A 23002-nucleotide genomic window follows, 5' to 3' on the forward strand; every position below is an offset into this window, starting at 1 on the left:
TGTATGAAAAGATTGTTAAAAAAGATTGACATCAAAGCTAAGTGCCTTGGTGTCTTGTGAGTTGAGTGACATGTTTCTTATTTGACTCCATATGAATTTTTTTTCACCAAATTTTCAAATGTTTTGTTTCTGGTTCATTTGAAATGATCATTTTGCTAGGTTCTCTTTTCTTTTCTTTTTCCTCTTTTTCGTTGTTTTTGGAACTGCCACCAAGCTGACAAATTCACTGTTTGCATAGCCCCAGATAAGAGCAAAGGATCTTAAGGTGGAGAAGCTGCCCTTAGAGACCAGCCCTGAGACTCTGGGGCTTTCCAGGCTGACTGCTTGCTAGCCTCTGTGTGGGTCCTGGGTACCTGTGGGCTGTGCCTCCTGTTTTCTGATATCTGAAGATGTCCTAGGATAAAACTGAATTTGAAACTGAAAAACGCCTCCATTACTTTCTTTGCTTGGCTCGGCTAGTGGAAGCATGCTTTTTCTAATGTGGATTCCGTTTACCCCATAACTAACTTTTGACCCGAGGCAGCGGCGGCGGCGGCAGCAGCAGCAGCAGAGGAATTGGCAGCGGGGGCAGCAGCAGCTGATCCCCCGAAGGTAAGTGGGGCGGAGGGCCTCGGCACAGCTGAGCCGGATCCGGAGGGGAAGCCCTCCGGGTCCCATATAGCTGAGCCGGTAGGGAGCCGCGCTCCCGAGCCGCGCAGCGCGAACAGAGCGCGCCGGCGTTTGCGCAGGCGTTCGCGCCGGCGGGCGGGCTGGGAGGGCCAGGAGTGGGACTCCTGTACGGGTAGGACGTAGACACCACACAGGTCTACAAACAGCAGCTTAGAATGGTGTCTACGAGGAGTGCTGCTAGGGCCTCTGCCCAGGGGGACAAGGCTAACCGGGGCTGGTCTGAGGCCTCCACCCAGACTGAGCCCATGGGGAAGCTGATGTCCCCCTACCTCCCGGCCTGCGGGGGATCCCCAGCAGGGCCGGGGGGGGCAGAGATTGGGAGCCCCCACACCTGTCCGGCAGGTGCCCGGCTTAGGGCTCTGGAGGCACAGGTGAGGGAGCTCCGGGAGGAGGTTAGCAGGCTGAGGGGGATCAGGGAGGCGGAGGAGGAAATTGACAGTTATTTCCTTTCCCTGCAGGACCAGGCACCCAAGGAAGAAGCAGCCCAGGGAAGGACCTCCACGGCAGAGTGGCAGACGGTCACAGCCAGGACCGGAGCGGCTCGCAGCGAGCAGGTACAAGCTTCTCCAGTCCGACTGGAGAACAGGTACGAGGCCTTGGCGACTCTGCAGGAGATGGAAAGGGAGGAGGAAACCCTTGGGCAGGAAGAAATGCCACATTCTTCACATTCCAAACAGATCAAGAGATCTGAGAGGACCCAGAAGAGGAGGAGACGCGTGCTCGTCATAGGCGATTCCATCCTGAGAGGTATGGAAGGGCCCATTTGTCGCCAGGACCCTTCAGCACGAGAGGTCTACTGCCTGCCTGGAGCTAAGATTCAGGATGTGACGGAGGTAATCCAGGCCAGGATCAAGCCCACCGATTACTACCCCATGGTCCTTGTCCATGTGGGTACTAATGATGCGGCCAGGAGAACCCCCGATCACCTGATGGCGGACTACCAGGCTCTCGGCAGCGTGCTGAGGGAATTTGGTGCACAGGTGGTATTCTCTTCCATCCTACCAGTGAACGGACGTGGAAGACGGCATGAGAACCGCATCCGAGAGACCAACTGGCGGCTTCGGCAGTGGTGTCTCGAGGCAGGCTTCGGCTTCCTGGACAATGACCCACACATTACAACGAGGGACATGCTCAGCTGGGATGGGCTTCACCTGTCCCCCAAAGGTAAGCGTGTGTTTTCTTCCAGGTTGGCGGATCTCCTCCGGCGGGCTTTAAACTAGGCTCGTCGGGGGGAGGGGAAGATGAGGGTGGGGGAGGCTGTGGACCACCAAACCAGGTGGTACCCACAAGGACAGCCCAGCCTGAAGAAAGAGAGCTTTGGGAACGTGAAAGGCAGGGGGTGGACAGCAATACGGCACAGGTAAGGAACGGGAAGGTTAGGGACAAAAAGCCCTTTAGGACTTGGAGCGAGGGGGTAGCAAAAGCACCAGTCACAGGGCTCAAGTGCCTATATACTAATGCTAGGAGCATGGGGAACAAGCAGGATGAACTAGCGCTCCTGGTTGCACTAAACGACTACGACTTAGTGGGGCTGACGGAAACCTGGTGGGATCCATCCCACGACTGGGCGGTACATATTGAGGGCTATAGATTGTACAGAAAGGACAGAGTGGGGAAAAGGGGGGGAGGGGTTGCGCTCTATGTTAAGGAGCAATATACATCAACCCTCATCAAGACAGAATCAAAGGATGAGGAAGTAGAAGGACTGTGGGTTAGGCTACATGGGGGGCAAGGAGAAAAGGATTTGGTGGTAGGGGTCTGCTACAGACCCCCACATCAAGGGGAAGAAATAGATTTGGGGCTCCTGAGGCAACTCTCAGAGACCATAAAAGCTAAAGAGGCGGTGGTCATGGGGGACCTAAACTACCCGGACATCTGCTGGGAGACACAGACAGCAAAGTCCCACCGCTCACGCAGGTTTCTAACCTGTGCACAGGACATCCACCTGACGCAGGAGGTACATGGTCCCACTAGGGGGAATGCCTTACTGGATCTGGTATTGGCAACGGGGGATGACATAGTAGGGGACCTACAGATCGGTAGCCATCTGGGGGACAGTGATCACCTAAAAGTACAATTCAACATAAGGCGTCGAGTGGGTAAGGTAACCAGTAGGGTGAACGTGCTGGACTTTAGGAAAGCTGATTTCAGCAAACTCAGGCGATTAGTGAAGGATGCACTGCAGAGTAGTAGTTTTGAAACGATGGGAGCCCAAGAAGGGTGGCTGTGCCTTAAGGAAGCTATCCTTCTCGCACAAAGCGAGACGATCCCCGTGCGAGGTAAAAGAGGGAAAGGGGCCAGGAGGCTTCCCTGGCTGACCAGAGAAATCCTGGGCAGACTAAGGGCCAAAAGGGGAGCACATAAAAAGTGGAAACAGGGAGAGATCACCAAAGAGGAATATACCTCTTCTGCTCATGCTTGTAGGGAGGCAGTTAGACAGGCCAAAGCTACCATGGAGCTGAGGATGGCAACCCAAGTAAAAGACAATAAGAAATTGTTTTTTAGATATATAGGGAGTAAAAGGAAGGCCCAGGGAGGAATAGGACCCCTGCTAAATGGGCAGAAACAATTGGTGACGGACAGAGGGGACAAGGCTGAACTCCTCAACGAGTTCTTCGCCTCAGTGTTCCTAAGTGAGAGGCATGACAAGTCTCTCACTGGGAGTGTAGGGAGGCAGCAGCAAGGCACCAGACTTCCATGCGTGGACCCTGAGGTGGTGCAGGGTCACTTGGAAGAACTGGATGCCTTTAAGTCGGCAGGCCCGGATGAGCTCCATCCGAGGGTACTGAAGGCACTGGCCGACATCATTGCAGAGCCACTGGCGGGAATATTTGAACGCTCGTGGCGCACGGGTCAAGTCCCGGAGGACTGGAAAAGGGCCAATGTGGTTCCCATTTTCAAGAAGGGGAGGAAGGAGGACCCAGGTAACTATAGGCCAGTCAGTCTCACCTCCATCCTTGGCAAAATCTTTGAGAAAATCATCAAGGCTCACATTTGTGAGAGCCCGGCAGGACAAATTATGCTGAGGGGAAACCAGCACGGGTTCGTGGCAGGTAGATCGTGCCTGACCAATCTAGTCTCTTTTTATGACCAGGTCACAAAATGCCTCGACGCAGGAGGAGGGGTGGATGTCGTATACTTGGACTTCAGGAAGGCCTTTGACACGGTATCCCACCCCATACTGGTGAACAAGTTAAGGGGCTGTGACTTGGATGACTGCAAAGTCCGGTGGGTGGAGAATTGGCTGGAGGGTCGCACCCAGAGAGTTGTGGTGGATGGGTCGGTTTCGACCTGGAAGAGTGTGGGCAGTGGGGTCCCGCAGGGCTCGGTGCTTGGACCGATACTCTTTAATGTCTTCATCAGCGACTTGGACGAGGGGGTGAAATGTACTCTGTCCAAGTTTGCAGATGACACTAAGCTATGGGGCGAAGTGGACACGCCGGAGGGCAGGGAACAGCTGCAAGCAGACCTGGACAGGTTAGACAAGTGGGCAGAAAACAACAGAATGCAGTTCAACAAGGAGAAATGCAAAGTGCTGCATCTAGGGAGGAAAAATGTCCAGCACACCTACAGCCTAGGAAATGACCTGCTGGATGGCACGGAAGTGGAAAGGGATCTTGGAGTCCTAGTAGACTCCAAGATGAACATGAGTCGGCAGTGTGATGAAACCATCAGAAAAGCCAATGGCACTTTATCGTGCATCAGCAGATGCATGACAAATAAGTCCAAGGAGGTGATACTTCCCCTCTATCGGGCTCTGGTCAGACCGCAGCTGGAGTACTGCGTGCAATTCTGGGCGCCGCACTTCAAGAAAGATGCGGATAACCTGGAGAGGGTCCAGAGAAGGGCCACTCGTATGGTTAAGGGCCTGCAGGCCAAGCCCTATGAGGAGAGATTAGAGAAACTGGACCTTTTCAGCCTCCGCAAGAGAAGGTTGAGAGGCGACCTGGTGGCTGCCTATAAGTTCGTCAGGGGGGCACAGAAGGGAATTGGTGAGTATTTATTCACCAAGGCGCCCCCGGGGGTTACAAGAAATAATGGCCACAAGCTGGAGGAGAGCAGATTTAGATTAGATATTAGGAGGAACTTCTTCACAGTTCGAGTGGCCAAGCTCTGGAACGGGCTCCCAAGGGAGGTGGTGCTCTCCCCTACCCTGGGGGTATTCAAGAGAAGGTTGGATGTGTATCTAGCTGGGGTAGTGTAGGCCCAGCACTCTTTCCTGCTTATGCAGGGGGTCGGACTCGATGATCTATTGAGGTCCCTTCCGACCCTAGCATCTATGAATCTATGAATCTATGAATCTACCTCACTCTGACAAAAGGGGGGGATCTTAAAAGTTCCCCCACAATCCTTCAGAGTGGCAGCCTCCTTGGCTGGTGTGGTGCTGTTGGAAGGATCCCCTCTATGGCTGAAGTACACAATGCTCTGGCTGTTCCCCATGGACATCAGGGAGAGTGTCTCTCTGCTCTTTCCTCTCATGAATTGCAACTATGAATGCTGCTCTAATTTTTCCATGGCTAGAAGGTAACCCCAAAGAGTCTCTGCTGGTGGGAGGGAACGGGCCTTGGCCTCTATGTCCAGAACACCCAAGGACAGCTCCAGGATTACTCACTTTCAAGAGAGAGTGGAGGGCTGATTTTGTGGGGAGGAGCAGGTAGGCAGCCCCAGGGACTCTCCTTTTGTGCAGAGGTTTCAGAGAGGATGCTAAATATACTCGGTGTATAGAAGAGGAGGCAGTGACTGGGGAGCATGCTGGCCAGAGATGCTCCTGGTCCCTGATGCTGCTCACAAGTGAGAGAGTCCCCCTGGGCTCCTTCTCCAGCTAGAGCACAGTAACAGGGAGTTATGCACCCTTTAGACATTGTCAGACTTGTGACTGCTTCACTCCCTGTTATCGGACAGCTACCAGTGTCTCCACTTGCATATGAGCCACAACCACCCTCTGGCACTGACATCTTAGCAAGGCAAGAGCACTGGAGTTCAGCCCATTCCCCTGGCCTCATTGCTTTGAGTATCTGATAAGGCTTACAAAGGTAAGAGCGTATTTTCAAACTCTGTACTAAGCTGCAAATGCTGCAGAGCCCTGGTGCCTGGAGCTGTGAAGCTCAGAGTACATGGGATGGAACTGGGGGTGGGATTCAGCATGGTCATTTGCATTTGTCTTTACCCAGTGTACCACTGTTGCTGTGAAGTGGCCAAGATTTAGCATATGATGGCTAGAGTCCTTTCCAGTTCTTGTTCTATGGCTTTGCTCCCTGTGATTTTGAAGAGGGCCCTTCCCCATTGTTTCATTCAGTCCCCAATTTTAGTTGCCACAGCAGGATTGCAGGTTTTAACAATTTAATACAAGCCATTTCTGCTCCTTTCCAGCTGTTTGGAAAATGTTCTGTGCTCTGGAGTGGCTAGGAATTGGTTACTGGTTAGTAATGACAGTGCTAGGGCTACTGCAATAGTGTCAGCTAAGCAGTGTCAGAGCATGTGCACACTTGGTTTCTAAGCAACAGAGGAGAGTCTCAAAACTGTGCCACTTGGAGTAGACCACTGGCCAAACCGTAACATGGCATGATGTCAAGGGCTAGTGTCCTGTCACGAGTGGCCAAGGTGAATGCTTCTGTAATTCAGGTCCAGTCCATAGGGTGCTTTGTCCTCTGGCCTGACCACAGGCATATGAAAACATGCTGTAATCTGAGTCCTGGGAAGCACCTGATGGATAGGGGTTCACCCCTCCCCATACAGAGCAAAGATCACAAAAGGGAAGGTGGCATTTGCCAGCCAAGATCAGAACAGGGATTCCTGTAGTCTAGTATCCCAGAAGCATCTGCTCTGGGCTTGCAGGAGGGGAGATGATCACTTCCTGCTTGACTTGTGTTTTGAAGCTGAAGTTTAAGGATCCTTTATCCAGCATTGGTACAGTTGTAACCAAGCAACCCCTGGGTGAAGAAGGAATGCAGATGTTTAGCTAGAAAGACCTCTCTGTGCAGTCAATATATGGTTCTCACTGTTTGGCTCAAACCATTGAAAATGAGCAAAAGATCAATCATTTGTGAAACACTATTTACCCACTCTCCTTCCCCAGTCCCATGTCCACTTACAGCCCCAAAGGCATTGAGGTAAAGATCTGCCCTGCTAGCAGATGTTTCTGTTTGCTGTAAATCTGGGAGGAGGGACGTAATTTGGAGTTCTAGCCCAAGAAAACTTTTGTTTGTTTGTTTGTTTTTCTGGGCAAAAATTGTGGATGAAGCTGATTTTTTTTAACTTTAAATTTAGGCCAATTTGGAAGCAAAACTTCTTAAAAGAAAAATGCAAAACACTTTAATTAAAAATAAAAGATTTTGGCTTTGCTCACTTCTTTTCTTCCAGTGTCAGGGTTCTTTGTTTGAAACAGTTTGACGAGGTTAGTAGGAATTCACAAATGGGCTCAGGTGTTCTTACATTTGGCAGTGAAGAAACTGAGTAGTAAAAAAATGATTGCCTTACTCTATTGAAATAGCTTTTGAAATTCCTAAGCATTCCCTTACCCCACGGGTGGGTATTTGGTCCTGCAGGCCACATAGAGAGTTTTGGGGAGCTGTTCCAGTCTGGGTGAGCAACCCTCCTGCCCCATGCAACAGCTCACAAAATCTGCCTATGTGGAATGGGGCCACAGGTGGGCAGGGATCTGGCATGGGTGGGGGCAGCAGCTTCAGCAGAGGCAGCTAAGCCAGGGCCCCCACTGCCAACACCACCACCACCAGTGCCACCTCTGAGCCAGCTTTCTACCTCAAGGAGGGGCTCGGGCAGATGTCCCAGTCCCCATTAGGAACCTGCTGGCTGCATCCACAGCTGATGCAAGCACCCACCCATCACTGCTTCCAGCACACAGGGTGGGAGCTGGTATAAGCTGTGGGAACTTGCTTTAGGAGTGGGAGGATAGGGGGTGGAAGAGACAGAGAGAGGTGGCCCTGCCCACCCCCTGCCTACAATGAGCAGTGGCAGCCAGTGCTGGCCACCAGGAAACAGTGGGACTGGGCACACAAGGTGGTGGCAATGGCAGTGGGGAGGAGCTGCAGGGCAGCCCCAGTGCAGGCTCCAGACAGCTGCAGCCAGAAGGGTCCTGGCAGCAACGTGTGCATGGACCACCAGGTCCAGCTCTCTCCCAGTGCTCAATGCCAGACACTGCTGCTCATCATGGGCAGGGGATGGGTGGACAGAGAGACAGAGAGAGACTCTCTCTGTCTCTCCCCCCACAACCATCCCACATCTACAGCACATCCCTGCAGTTTACATCAGCTCCCGACCTGTGCGCTAGAAGCAGTGCCAGGTGGGTGCTAGCACTAGCTGTGGATGCAGCTGACAGGTTCCTGCTCGGGATTGAGGCATCCACCCAGGTCTGCAGGTGATGCTGCTTTATCAGTGCATTAGCTGTGGTCTCAGGAAGTTATCCTGGTCCCCAGCAGGAACTTGCAGGCAGTGTCCACAGCTGATGCTTGAGCACACCCAGCACTGCATCAGGTGCACAGGGTGGGAATTGGTGTAAGCTGCGGACAGGGCCAGAACATGCCTACCTGTCTGGTACAACACAGCGGCCAGAGCCGTCGGCTTCCCGCAAATCAGATCCCACAACTTTGTGGCTGCCTACCCGCAAGCTGGTACATTCAATTGGCAGGCTGGATCTGGATCACAAGCCATATTTTGCCCACCCTGCCTTACCCGCACTGTGTCAGGTTACTACCATTATCCTCACTGGAGCAAAGGCAGACAACATGGACAGGTCATTTGTCAATGTGCTGACTGCCAGACCACTATCTTCCAGGAATATTTACTGCACTTCCCAATTGCCCATCAAGAATAATTGCGTGGGGTGGGGGGGAGGAGCAGGCGGGGATGGAGCCCTGTGGCCCCCCCCCCCCAAATTCGGGCCCGCTCCCTGTTTCCCTCCTGCTGCTTGGGGTCTGGGCCCATTCCCCTCTCCCTGCCACAGCGGGGGAGGACCGAGCCTGAGGGTAGGGAGAAGTTGGTCTGCCTTGTGAGGTGGGGAGCAGCAGGCCTGGGCTGACCCAGCGGCAGCAGGGGGGATAGGAAGAGCGAGGTCAGAGCCGATGCAGGGGAGAGGGAAGAGTGAGGGAGAAGTGGGACCGGGCCCAATGGGGGGATGAGGCCCGCTCCTCCCCTCCCCCAGCTGCTGCCTGTTGGGCTGCATTGGGCCAAGCCTGCTACTTCCCCATCACCACTGCGGCAGGCCTGCTTTCCCCCCTCTCAGGCCTGGTCCCACTCCAACCCCCTCCCCTTCCCCCACACCACTCCCTTCAGTTCCTTTGCCAGCAGCTCACTCAGGTGAGGTCAATACATTGCTCCCATTTGGTTACTGAAGTCCTGCAAATGAGCACCACTGACTGCAGTGCTAATGGGCTCTCCCAGCATCACAGCTTCCTGTATACGGGTATGCGCAAGTTGCTGCATGCGTATTCGTGTATTTATGCAGTTTTGTGCAAGTTTGCATGCACGTTTGTACATGTTAGTGGACATGTATGTTTGTGGGTTTGCATACCTGTGTCAGTGTGCCTGTACATTTGTTTCCATGTTAATGTGCATGTGTTTGTGTATATGTGCATTACTCTATGTGTGTGTGTGTGCTTGTACATTGATGTGTATGTGTGCTCACATGTTCCAGGGAATGACAGGGCTGTTTTCCTCCAGGTCCTTCCCCTACAATGGAAAAGATCACATAATTGACAAGGCTCACTTTGGCCAGAAAAAAACCAACTGAAAATAAAATGCTTGCTCCCAGTGGGAGCCAGCAGCTCTCATGGCTGCCAACACACACAAGGGAGCCAAGGTGGCGGCTGCCTCCTCCTCCCTCTGCTGCTGATTGGCTGAGAAAGCTACCCTTTGTGTGGCCCTGCCCCTCTCTGCCAATCAGTGATGAGTGGAACCATATGAATGGCAGCCGTCTTGGCTAATCAGCAAAGAGATGTGGGGCCACTACTGGCCGCCCTTGGTTAATCAGCACGGGGGGGAGGGGCTCATTGAAAAAAAATACATGAAAATGGCGGTGGGCACTACGATTGGCCTGCCAAATCACCTGCGTGCCTCCTCAATTTTGGTAGGCCCCTACCCATTGTTAACTGTGATATCAGGCAGCTGCGCTTAGCTCAGCCCTGCCTGCTGGCTACGACAGCTTATCTCTTAGTCCAGGGGGGCCAAACTTTTGGCAGGCATGCCACAAATTAGCCCCACATTCTGTCCTATCCCATAGCTCAGGAAGAGGTGAGAAACTTCTTGCTCTCAAAGATGTTTATTGCAACTGCTAACACACACAAAGATGGCTGGCAACTTCCTGTTGATGTCATTGTGTGAGCTCTCAAGAACGGTATTTACTCTTATTACTACCTCCCCCCTTTTCAGAAGAAACTTGAAGGATTTCCAAAGAACTGCAAACTCATCTTGAGAGGAGAGGTTACAAGCTCATCACTCTCTTGTGAGTCTTTGTCACTCACTTCCCTACAAAAATAAAATAATCAAAACAGAAACATCAATAAGCCTTGTCATTTAATGCAGATATATTCACAAATCTAGTCTATTTGGTGGAACTGGCAGACATCCTGACCTAGTGTAGTAAACAGGTAGAATATGATGGAAACACTCTCAATTCTGACAGAGATGGCAGATGACAGAACAAGAAGCAATGAATGGTCTCAAGTTGCAGTAAGGCAAGATTAGGTTGGATATTAGGAAAACTTTCTCACTAGCAGGGTGGTGAAGCCCTGGAATGGGTTATGTGGAGAGGTGGTAGAATCTCCATTCTTGGAGATTTTTAAGACCTGGCTCAACAAAGCCCTGGCTCGAATGATATAGTTTGGGGTGGTCCTGCTTTGAGCAGGGAGTTGGTCTAGATGAGCTCCTGAGATCCCTTCCAGCCCTAATTTTCTATGATTCAGTGACTTCTATGTTGGCTGTGTAGTAAGTATCAGGTACAATTGAAACCACTGCTCCTGTACCAATTTTAAATGGATTTGAATATCCATTTCTATCATCCAGAGTCTTGGGTCTGATGAAGACTCTGTAAGTTCTTTTAAAAACAGAATATTCCTCTGAATCCTGTTCTATGATTTCATGGACTCCTGTGGTTGAGTGACAAACTAAAGTGTAGTGGCCTTTCTTTTACATTGTCAACATATCTCTTCCTTAGCAGGACACTTAGATTCATAGACTGTTAGGGGCTGGAAGGAACCTTGTAGCCAGACTTCAGGACAACTGAAGTCAAGTGACCCCAGTGAGGTGACTGTCCAGTTTCCTTTTGAAGATTTCCAGGGCAGGTGACTGCACCACCACTGGAGGGAGCTTATTCCACAGTCTGGACACCCTGACCTTGAAGGAGTTTTTCCTGGAACTGAGCCTGAAGCGGCCTTCCAGGAGTTTGTAACTATTGCTCCTGGTCTTTCCCAGGGGTGCCCTGGTGAACAGCTGTTTACTGAGTTCTTGATGTACACACCTGATGTTGTGGCAAGCTGCTACCAAGTCCCCTCTCAGCCTTCTCTTCTGTAGGCTGAAGAGGCCCAAGTCCCTCAGCCTCTATTCGTATGGCTTGTCTTGCAAATCCCTGATCATACGGGTGGCTCTTCTCTGGATCCTCTCAAGCTCTTCCACGTCCTTGTTCAAGTGCGGTGCCTAGAACTGGATGCAGTACTCCAGCTGTGGTCTCATCAGTGCAGAGTACAGTAGGAGTATCATTACCTTAGTTTTGCATGAGATGCAACAGTTAATGCATGCCAGCATGTTGTTTGCCCTGCTGGTCACAGCATCGCATTGCCGGCTCATGTTCATGCGTTGGTCGATCACTACCCCTAGGTCCCTTTCGGCCACGGTGCAAGTCAAATTGTTGCCACTGAGCCTGTAGGTATGTTGGGGATTGTTTGTCCCCGATGGAGCACCTTACACTTCTGAGTGTTGAATTTCATCTGGTTCTGGTCCGCCCAACTCTCTAGCCTGTCCAGGTCTGCCTGTACCTGCAACCTATCTTCTGGCATGACCACACTCCGCCATAACTTTGTGTCATCTGCAAACTTGGCCAGCGAGCTTTTCACCCACCCATCTAAATCATTGATAAAGATGTTGAAAAGCACTGGTACAAGCATGGACCCCTGACGGACACCACTGGCCACTTCTCACCAGGATAACACAGACCCACTGAACTGTTGAGGAATTAAGCCCACAATCTTCCAATTTTTCCACAAGGATATCGTGGGATACTAGTTCAAAGGCCTTGTGGAAGTCTGGGTGTATAATGTCGACCTTCTCTCCCATGTCCAGGTGGCAAGAGACCTATTTGTAGAAGGAGATGAGATTGGTAAGACAAGACCTACCCACAACAAAGCCATGCTGGCTATCATTCAGAATCTTACCCTCAACGAGTGTATTGCACACAGATTCTTTAATGAGTTTTTCCAGGATTTTCCCAGGGATGGAGGTTATGCTGATTGGCCTGTAGTTGCCTGGATCCTCCCTCTTTCCCTTCTTAAAGATGGGCACAATGTTGGCCCTCTTCCAACCCTCAGGAACCTCCCCTGTGTGCCATGATTTCTGAAAGAGTTTTGCCAGGGATTCTGCAATGACCTACTTCAGCACTCTTGGGTGAAATCTACTGGTCCTGCTGACTTATAAATATCTTGTTTTTCTAGTTGGTTTTGCACCAGCTCAGCATCCACAGTGGGAAGGCTATCATTCTCACCATGCCCCCTGTGATACTTATCTTTCTTGTCTTTCCCCTTCGTCCGGTGAAATACCAAAGCAAAGTGGGCATTCAGGAGTTCAGTTTTTTTCCTGAGTGTCCGTTTACCAGCTGTACCGAGGTGTTAAGCAGGGACCTCACACTTCCATTTGCTTTCTGTCTTCTCCCTTCATACCTAAAGAAGGACTTTATTGTTCTTGACTTCTTTAACATAACCATGACCAGGGATTTTTATGTGGCCACCTTTCCCACTTGGTTGTTGCTGTTGTTGCCAGTGGGAACACTCCCTTTGTTCACTGTGCAGCTCAATGCTATTTTTGGTTGTAGTTGTTGGCAATGTGTGTATCATCCTTATTAGCTGTTGCCTGATAAGGCTTAGAATCACTTCTGAGTTCCCTTTGTTGCTAATTAACTATCTCTGATTGATGGACTTGTATGACAGCCTTCTGGCACATTAAATCAGGATCCAACAGTAGTCTTTGTGAGCACTCTTCCTAATGAAGACCCACAACTAAGCAATCCCTAATTAGTTCTTCCCTGAGCTTCCCATATTGTCAAGATTCAGCCAGTGTATGCAAATATGTGATAAAGCTGTCCACAGGTTCTAAAGGTTCCTGTTTCATAGTTTCATAGTAGTTAGGGGTCAGAAGGGATCATCTGAATAGATCATCTAATCTAACCCCCCGCTACTGGTTGGAGCACATGCTGGGATCACACGACCCCAGACAGGTGTTCATCCAACCTCTTTTTGAATTTACCGAAGGTAGGAGCGAGGACCACTTCCCTGTTTACAGAGACTGAATCTAACTCGTTCATAAATCATATTTTTTTGGCCCCAAAAATGTCTAGTTAGTGCCTCTACCACATCTGCATATTGTTTTTTCTCTGCATTTGTAAGAGGCAGGGACATCAGGATTTCATTGGCCTGATTCTCTCTCCCCCTCCCCCCTTTAAAGTATATGAAAGTACTTGGTAAGGTTCAGACTTTTCGTTTAGACTTTAACCTTGAAGTGGTTAAAACGTCTGATTCATTTAGGCCACATTCCAGGGCACTGGAAATCAGACTGTTCAGTAGGGCTGTGTGAAATTTCACTGGCAGTTTTGTTTTGATGCTGTTTCAACTCGTTTCAAGCATGAAACAGCAAAATCAAAACAAAACAGAGAGCTTTGAAACAGCCTCGAAATGAACGAGGCAAGTCAAAACATTTCGAAATTTTTGAAATGTTTCGAGTTTCAAAACTCAAGCTGGGCTTGCCTGCAGGGAAACAGAAACAAAAGTAAGGAGAGGGAGGCAGAAGGGGAAGGAGTGCTCTCATTATTGACTGTGTAGCTGGCCAGTGACTATCATCCTTCCCTGAGGTCCCTTCCAATCCCAGTGCTCTGGGGAGGGATGGAGAAACTGCATAGAAGGCAGCATTGTTTGAACTGCCCCACACTCTGCCTTGGTGTCAGTTGAGTGAGGGCGCACCTTAACACACACACAGTGTCACCCACCCATGTCACGAGTTTTGCCTGTCAGCAGCCAGAGGTGCAGACCCTCTGCCCTGAGCTGGACTCAGCTGCTGCTGGAGCTTGGCATGTCATATGGAAATCACTTGAATGCTGACTGATGTTTGTGTTCCTGTTGGTGGCAGGATTCAGCCACTCCTGACACCACGTGTTATCTCATAGCTCAAGAAGAGGCAGGAAGTCTTCTTGCTCTCAAAGGGGCTTTATTGCAACTTCTAACAAACACACAAAGATACCAGACAACTTCCGGTCAGTGTCAACATGTCAGCCCTCAGGAAGGGAATTAATCCTAACACTACAACTGTCTCCCCAAGTGCCACCCTGATCACTTTCCTCTGCTCAATCTGCTGCTCTGCTTCCTGCTTCCTACCCTGTGCTCCTGGCCCAATCTGCTGCTCTGCTTTTTGCTACTTTCCTTATCTGCCCTTGTTCTTCCTGCCCCTCTTCAATCTGCCACATCACACACAAAGGCTGCCCATACCACAAGTTGGCCACCCCTGCCTTAGTCCCTGTTTAGTGGCTGGGGGAGGAGGCAACATTTTCAAAAGTCATGAGTTATTTTAGGTTCCTTACTTTGAAAACCCTATGTAGAACAGCTTTTCAGAAAGGGTTGGAAGCTACTTTCAGAAGCACAGGAGCACATTAAATGTCTCCGTTTTGGCACTCATTGCCACTCATCATGTTTAAAAATGTAAAGGTGGCTGCTGTGAGGTGAAGGAGCTGGGCCAAGAGCCTGCTTGCTCAAGTATTTAATATATGAGTGCCATACACAGCACTAGAATATAATGAAATGCTTGCCCTCATCTGATTGTCTGTTCTCTGGGGTTTCAGCAGACAGATGCATGTGGGCACCAACCAGACCATTACCACTGAGTTTGTCTTCCGACCCTTCTCCATCATACCCACCATGCAGTGGCTCCTCTTCATGCTCTTCCTCCTACTCTACCTCACCATTATCATTGGCAACACATCTATCGTCTGGGTGGTCCGCACTGACCATGCCCTCCAGTCCCCCATGTATTTCTTCCTTGGGAACCTGGCCTTGCTGGAGGTCTGCTACACCACTACAGTGGTGCCCCAGATGCTGGCCAGCATCTTAGATCCCCTCACCACGGTCTCCTTGACTGGCTGTGGGATCCAGATGTTTCTTTTTGTGGCACTAGGGAGTACCGACTGCTTCCTCCTGGCCATCATGGCGTACGATCGATATGTGGCCATCTGTCGCCCACTGCTCTACCCCCTCGTCATGACGCGGAAGCTCTGTCTTCACTTGGTGGTTACCGCACTGTCACTGGCCTTCTTGCTCTCACTGGAGCTGACAGCATTGGTCTTTGCTATGCCCTTCTGCCAGCACCAGATCAACCACTTCCTGTGTGATGTGCCACCTATGCTGCGCCTGGCCTGTGCTGATGTTCACATCCACCAGACTGTCATGTTCAGTGTGGGTGTCATAGTCTTGACCATCCCTTTCCTCCTGATCTGCCTCTCTTATGCCTTCATTGTGGCTGCTGTACTGCGCATCCACTCGGCCCAAGGCCGTCACCAGGCCTTCTCCACCTGTACCTCCCACCTGACGGTGGTGCTGCTTCAATATGGCTGCTGCAGCCTGGTCTACTTGCGTCCCAAGTCCAGGTCTTCAGAAGAAGAGGATCGTCAGCTTGCTCTGATATACACCTTTGCCACCCCCATTCTCAATCCCTTGATCTACAGCCTGAGGAACAAGGACATCAAGGGTGCCCTGAGAAGAGCAGTCAGATGGACCATCATTTCGCAGCCTCACTGAAGGTCTCAGTTCCCAGGGATGGGGCAGTGGGCCTAGCCTGACCAACCTGTTTCTGGAAAACATCATCCCCTCACCCTCTATCTACACTGGTCTGTCATATGCAAAACCAAACAGGGACTGTATGTCTCCCATGTCTCCCACCCCAGCCTTTTTTGTCCAGGGGTCTGCTGGGTTAAGCATCTCACCTCTCTGTGCAGGATACAAAGAAGCTCTGCGTTTTGATCCCTGTACCCCAGAAACTAGTGAACTTTGATTTCAAATTCTGTTCCTCTCCAAGTGAGGCCATCCAAGGAGGGAACTGGGCAGACCACCCAAAAGTTGGCATGTAGGAGATACATGGATCATGCTTAGGCCAGGACACTATGATGATGATCATCAGCAGGGCAAAGTGGGTTGAGCACCCCTCCACAATAGCCAGTGGGCACATCTGCTTGTGCAATTAATGCTGTATGGTTTTATTGTGCAGCAATTTACTGCTCAGTAAACCAGCCCTGGGCAGGCATCTACACATGGAGCCATTTGGGAGCAGATTTACTCCCAGTACCCTACTCCAGGCCTCCTCCGGCCCTGCTCTGCCCACCTGCAGCTGCCAGGGGGAGCTGGAGGCTCTGACCACAGCTGCCTGGGTGCCAGGGGCACTCTTAAAACCAGCCCTGTATGCTGCTTCCTGGCCGCATGCTTTTCTGCCTGGAGCCTTCTGCAGCATGCTGGCATAGGCCCCTCCAACACTGTTGCCAAAGCCTGTGCCCACCATGTGATAGCTGCTCTGCCCCCAGGCACTGGTAGTGATGACCCACATCCTGGGCTTTTCTTTGCTGCCCTGCTCACTGTGCTGCACTGCCACAGTGACTGCAACCTGGTCCTGGTCAGTCTCAGCCCTGTCTGCCATCCTGTGCTGTGCGGCTGTGTGGCAAAGTTCAACACTGCATCAGAGGCCACCTTCCCCTATGGTAATGATGACAGACCCTGGGCCACTGCCTGGACCCAGCAGGGACACCAGTGATGTGCACATGGATGCCACTATGGGTGCCATCCATGAGCTCTTGTCGTTCCAGCCCTGCCGCCTATAGACCTGCCCTGCCAGCCAGGACTGATGGCTGCACATTGTCCAGTGCACCTGGGATGATGAACAGTGGCTGGACTCATTCTGAATGACTTGGGCCACCTTCCAGGAGCTCTTTGACCAAGTAGAGTGGCAGGACACCACCATAGGCCCAAGCCTCCCCACAGACACCTGGCTGGCCATTGGCCTGCACAAACTGGTCACTCTTGCCAGCCTAAACTACATTGAATGCCTCTTTGGCATAGGCAAGGCCACTGCCAGGGAAGCTATCTTGAAGGTGTGAAGCGCCCTCTAGGATGCTGTGAGGCACACCGTGCCTGGGGTGCACAATCCTCTGAAGGTGGTGGTGGAGTTCCACATCCTGGGATTCCCCCAGTGCATCAGGGCCCTGGATGGGACCCACATCCTTGTCTCCTGCCTGCCCCATGGCAACCACCTCTCTACAGTCACTGGGGCTTTTATTCCATTGTGCTGCAGGCTGTTGTCAACCATCAGGGCACCTTCACCAACATCAGCTCCAGCTAGGCGGGCACTATGCACATGTCTTATGCAACTCTGCCCTGCCAGCCCTGGTGGAGAGAGGATGCTTCATACCAGGGCTGCTGGACCTCCAACTGAGTGAGGTGATGGTCCTGCCCCTCCTCATTGGGATCCTACCTATCCACTCCTCCCTTGGCTCATATGGTGCTACACTAGCCAATTGGACCCCCTCCAGGCACACTTCAACTGGGCCAGACCTGCATGCTGGTGGAGTGCACCTTCAGACTCCTGAAAGGATACTGGCACTGTAGAGGGACCCAAGCCAAGTGGCCACACTGGGGTAGGGCCCAGGTGCCACATGCTCACCAGGTGTCTTATTCCCCTATTTTTGTATCTCACCTGCCACAACTTGGTGTACCTATAAAGGATATCAGGAGATGGTACCTGATCAGCTAAGGTTCACTGAGACTGGTGTGGGTCATGGTGTCCAAGACTCTTCTGTGGGGCTCCAGCTCTGCTACACCCCACCCTCTTTTTACTTAGGTGTTCTGTTGGTGATCAAAGTAGGCACCTGGTCTTCCTAGGCATCTGGCTTCATTTGTTAGGTAGAAGGGTCTGTGAAGGAAGAAAATAGAGCAGCCCAGGGTCAGCATGAATTGGCTGAGCCCAGGAGCCTTGGTAAAGTTCTGTGGTCAGTGGCATCCTGTTCATGTATGAAAATGAATAAATTAATACAACTTAAATAATGGTGTCCAAGTCTTCAGGCCTCACCATGGCCCTGCAATATACCTCAGCTGCCTTTCTCCTGGCGGTTGGGGCTCTTTGGGATTTGCCTCCTGATATGAGCCCGGTACAAGTGGGCTGGCTTGCTCCAGGCCAGGTCCTTCAGGAAGTTGGGGGAGATGGGTATTACGAACCCCCATGTAACTCTTAAAGGTACCTGACCTCCAGCGACTGCATGACAGTCAGGGTTCCGTGGGCAAAGCTGGTATCAAGCTGATCCTGGATCACAGGTCCTTGGTTCTGGTGTAGAGATGTGGCATGGGCCAGTGCCTACCCCAGTTTTCCTCCTCTTTTGGGGCTGGTGCTGCCTTATGCAGGAAGTTCCAGGTTGGCCGAGGCCAACCTGCATCCCTGCCTGCCCCAGTGTGTCTTACAGCCACTGCCAGGTGTTGAGAGCCCCAGAGGGGCTTATCAACTTCTGCATCTGTGGCTTCCAGGCCCAAGGTGGCTCTGGCTGTGCTGGCCACTTGTCCTCTTCTTGTGCTGGGTCCTGGGCTCCTGTAGAGCCCAGCTTCCAGCTCTCACGCCAGCTCAAGGTATGGGCCCATGGAGAGTGTGCTGCCTGCCGGCTGCCTGTCCCACCCTGGGAGCAGCAGCACGGTGTCAGCCCACTGCTTCTACTCAAGGCTGGGCAGGAGTCTGTCACCTGTGGAGCATATGGATGGTTGTTGCCCAGGTAAGTGTGGGGCTCATGCATGTCCCTGCTATACACATCTTCACTGCCTCCTTCAGGGTTGCAGAAACCAACACCTCCACAGGTCACTGTTGCAGCCTGTGTGCTGTATAACATTTGCAAGGCCCAGTGGGGAGCTCTTCTGTGAGGCCTAAGCAGAGGAGATATAGCAGGTGGAAGATGCCTGTCAGCAAGAGTGGCAGCGGTGGTGGCAGGAACAGCAATGGGCCCCTGAGAGCAATGGGCCCCCATACACTGAGGCCCCAGGCAAGCTGCACACCCAGCAATGGGGGCCAGGAAACCATGCATAAGCAGTTCTGGCTGACTACCTGCTCTTGCAGCCCCCTCCCTCCCACTGTAGGTCACCTGGCTGGCCAGCCACAGACCCCAAGCCCCCTGCACACCACACAGCACCTTGCTCACTGCAGACAGTTTTTTCCAAAGCACTTTATTTTCCTCCACAAACACAGATCCTGTCCCACCTTCCTTCTTGAACAACAGCGCTCCTTGCACCCTCCTTCCTGAACAACAGAGTCCCACTACGAATCACCCACCACCAATGAAGCACCCTCTTCCTCATGCAAACTATGTACACTGTGGTCTGTGTGCCCTCGTGGGTTGGGGGCAGTGGGGTGGATGTGCCTATGGGGTGGATCCCAGTAACTGGTGCCCAGCACCCCGGGCTGTGGCTGGACCACCGTGGATGCACATGCTGTGGTGAGGCCACTGGGCTAGGGGCTCAGCCAGGGGAGAGGGTGGCTGCTGCTTTGTCAGTGCCGCCTGCTCCCAGTCCTGCAGCCTGGGACCAGGGCCAGCAGGACCTACACATTGTGCTGGCCCCTCTGTGGGGAGGTCCTGCACAGGGGCCGCATGGAGCCTGGGTGAGCAGCAAAGGGGAGCCCAGGCAGGGGGGCTGGCTGGTGGGAGACCTGGGTTAGGTGCCAAGGCAGGGGGACTTGGCCACTGGAGGAGCTGCTGCATCTCAGCCCAAAGTGAGCAAAACGCTGGCTTGCATCCATAGATGCCTCTCAAGCAAATCCCAGAATGTCATTCTCCCATTGTACTCGACCTTGGTGATGCCGCAGCTGGAGCACTGCATCCAGTTTTGGGCTCCACAATTCAAAAAGGATGTGGAGAAGCTTGAGAGAGTCCAGAGGACAGCCATGTGCATGATCAGAGGTAAGGAAAACAGACCTTATGATGAGAGGCTGAGAGCAATGGGACTGTTCAGCCTGGAAAAGCTCAGGCTCAGGGGTGATCTGGTGGCTGCCTATAAGTTTATAAAGGGTGCTCACCAGGATCTGGGGGAATGTTTGTTCACCAGAGTGCCCCAAGGGATGACAAGGTTGAATGGTCACAAACTGCTCCATGACCGTTTCAGGCCGGACATAAGGAAGAACTTCTTTACTGTCCAAGCCCCCAAGATCTGGAATAGCCTGTAGAGGTGGTTCAAGCACCTACTTTGAACACCTTCAGGAGACATTTGGATGCTTATCTTGCTGGGATTCTATGACCCCAGCTGACTTTCTGCCCCTGGGGCAGGGGGCTGGACTCTAAGATCTTCCAAGGTCCCTTCCAGCGCTAATATCTATCAAATCTATGAAATCCTACTGGGATGCTTGCTGCTGGGTAGTGGGCAGCTTCCAGGGGGCAGGTGGGACCAGGACCAGGGGCTGGGCAGTGGGTGGCATCAGGGAGGCTGCCAGGGCCAGGATGGTGCCCAGCACCTGGTGATCCTCCTATGTGGCCTCCACTGCCCTGGCCATCATGGCAGCCTGCTGCTTCTAGGCCTCCAGAATCCGCTTGAGGAGGGCAAGGTGCCATTTTTTGAAGGCCAGCAGCCTGTCCCAGAACACCCATTCCTCCCGGGCCTTCTCCATGTGATCTCCTCCATGCCACTCCCCCACTTCTCCTTCAGAATGTCAGGCAGTCTCCTCCCATTCTGCCAGCTCCCCGCCACCCGGCAAGGGGGTCAAGGGACTCCTGGCTAATTGGGTGGAAGTTCATGGTGTCTCCCTCCTCCCCCCAGGGCCTTCTCCAAAAAGGCACCCTGGGGCCAGCACCCCCCACCCTGCACATGGCCTGGTGAGAGTGCCCTGGGTGCACTGCAATGAACTTTTTGCACACATGGAGGGTGCTTGACCCACTACAACCTGCTGCTGTTGATCATCATGGTGCCCTAGGTGCACCTGAGAACATGGTATGGGACCCAGAACTTCGTAATGTTTGCCACTACCTGGAGATGTACCTATGCCTACGCGATGCATCCCTGGCCCCCTGCAGCTGAAGACAACATCACAGCAGGCATTGCTGCTTTTCTCTGCATGTGAGAGGCCTGTGGATGCCTGTCCAGTCTGGTGGGTGGTGGAGGCCTGTAGCTGAGAGGGCACTGGCTGCTCAATAAACTTTTGCACTGCCTTGCACATCCCTGCGTGCTGTGTGAGGGAACTCTGGGGACTAGAGAAGAACTTTAGCCAGGCCTTGGAGAGAAGGGACAGGGGCATGGAGGGGAGAGAAGGGCCCTCCTCCCAGCGTGGGATGGATGTGGCAGGCACTCCTAGCAGCCCGAATCTGATCCCACTGGTGGTGACCACGTGTGCTTCCTCCTGGCATCCTGGGGTGCAGGGGCACCCCATCTGGCTAGCCAGGCAATGGTCCCTTCAGCTGGAGCTCATTAGGGCAGGTGGTGCCATCCCTATGAGGACTGTCCTCCTGGGAGATGTGCACCTGGAGCTACCATGGCCGTCCCTGATATGGGCTGTTGGAGCTGCTGGACAAGGCTGGGGGTGGGGAATGGGCCAGGATGTGCCCCTGGTGCCCTGAGGAGCCCTCCCGCACCGAAGACTCACCAGGCTGTGGTGGAAGCTGTGACAGGCTGCCTGTGCAGGAGAACACAGCACAGCTTCAGCCAGAGTCCTGGGATGCAAGGATGTAGTCCAGCTTCAGTCTAAATGGCATCATCCTGTGGGCAGCCCCTGACTGGTGGTTGTGGTCAATGTAGACCCAATGTAGACAGGGTCTTGACATCTTTGTGGCACTGCCACACTGACTGGTCATGCCTGCGCTACTCCATGAGGCACACTAGGACCTCACAGATATGGGGGATGGTGTGCCCACCCCAGGCAAACTGGAACTGGACCTCAGCATTGGCCCACAGTGTCATGAGGTCCACAGTCTCATCTTGGGACCTTTTGGGCCCCCAGGGCCTGGTGTGTGGCATCATAGAGGATGCCAGCATGGCTCTCTTGATAGCCTTCAGGAGCTGTGGCTGAGAATTGGGTGCTGCCAGGCCTGGGCAGATGCCTGCAGCACAGGGACACAGCACATGGCAGGCAGGCAGGTGGTAGGGCTGGCCTGGGGGCCAGCGCTGGGGTCCATGAAGGCTGCTACAGCCAGCAAGGAGCCACTGCTGTGGAACCTGGTGGCCAGAAGCAGGCAGCAGATTGCACAGGCACCTCAGAGTTTTAAAGATTAGGTTGGGGCAGGCAAAGAGCCACTCTAGACCCACAGCGGAGAAGCTCTGAGCCCCATAGCCCTGGGGCTAGCCTAAGGGTGGCCCCCTGGTTGTGAGGCTGACAGGGAGCATGACCTGCCTCCCCTCCTGATGGGGAGCATGATAGGGAGTGTCTACATGTGCACTGCTGCACAGTAGCTACTGTGCAGTTAATTTGTTACCTGCCTTTGCAAGTAGCAAACTAACCACACAGTAGCCTAATTCACTATGCAGTAAGCGCCTGCACATGTAGACAGTCATACTTTACTGAGCAGTAAATTAGTCTACTGTGCAGTAAACCATCTCATGTAGTGCACCCAGTATTAGTCATTGTGAGGAATAAGCATTTCATGGGATCTGTGGTATGGTTTACCCACTCATGCTGTGTTTGGGTGCCCACTTGTGTTAAATAGGTGAATCTCTACACTGGGTTGGGGAGCAAGTTCAGGTGTTAATGCCATGCCCTTATAGCAATGTAATTTTGGGAACCACCAAGATCTGGACACATAGATGGAGAAGGTCCACAAAACAATGGACACCTGTTCTGAAGGCAGCCATGGATTTGATGGGAATGGGGAGGAGATGACCTCTGCCTGCAGGAACTGGAAAGCAGAAAAATTTGCAAGCGAAGTCAAGGAGGACCAAGTGTGACACCATGGTTTAAGAGGCTTCATGGACAGGCTCAAGGACAGAAGGACCTGAAGAATTACATGGCAGTCAGACTGACCACTGGAAGTCCTGTATGAGCCACATGGCAGACTAGGTGGCTGGACCCACATGGCAGAGAAGCTTGGGTGGCTGGAAAATAGCAGCCTAAAGAGCAGAGGGACAGATTGATTTTT

General features: G+C 52.4%; 1 protein-coding gene and 1 long non-coding RNA gene across 2 annotated transcripts; both read left to right on the forward strand.

Moving 5' to 3' along the window:
• Positions 1-670: 670 nt before the first annotated feature.
• On the forward strand, positions 671-1702 carry LOC149871076 (uncharacterized). The gene is made up of 3 exons (XR_016440517.1): positions 671-1255; positions 1347-1502; positions 1675-1702. It is a non-coding gene; the product is annotated as an uncharacterized LOC149871076 (long non-coding RNA).
• Positions 1703-14723: 13021 nt separating this feature from the next.
• LOC149871077 (olfactory receptor 10Q1-like) lies at positions 14724-15668 on the forward strand. The gene has a single exon (XM_090034549.1). The coding sequence runs from the start codon at positions 14724-14726 to the stop codon at positions 15666-15668; it is 945 nt and encodes a 314-aa protein (XP_089890675.1).
• Positions 15669-23002: the final 7334 nt, after the last annotated feature.

The sequence above is a fragment of the Crocodylus siamensis genome, chromosome 2 (genome assembly GCF_052110815.1).
Source record: "Crocodylus siamensis isolate JL-2025a chromosome 2, ASM5211081v1, whole genome shotgun sequence".
In the NCBI taxonomy this organism is placed as follows: Eukaryota; Metazoa; Chordata; order Crocodylia; family Crocodylidae; genus Crocodylus; species Crocodylus siamensis.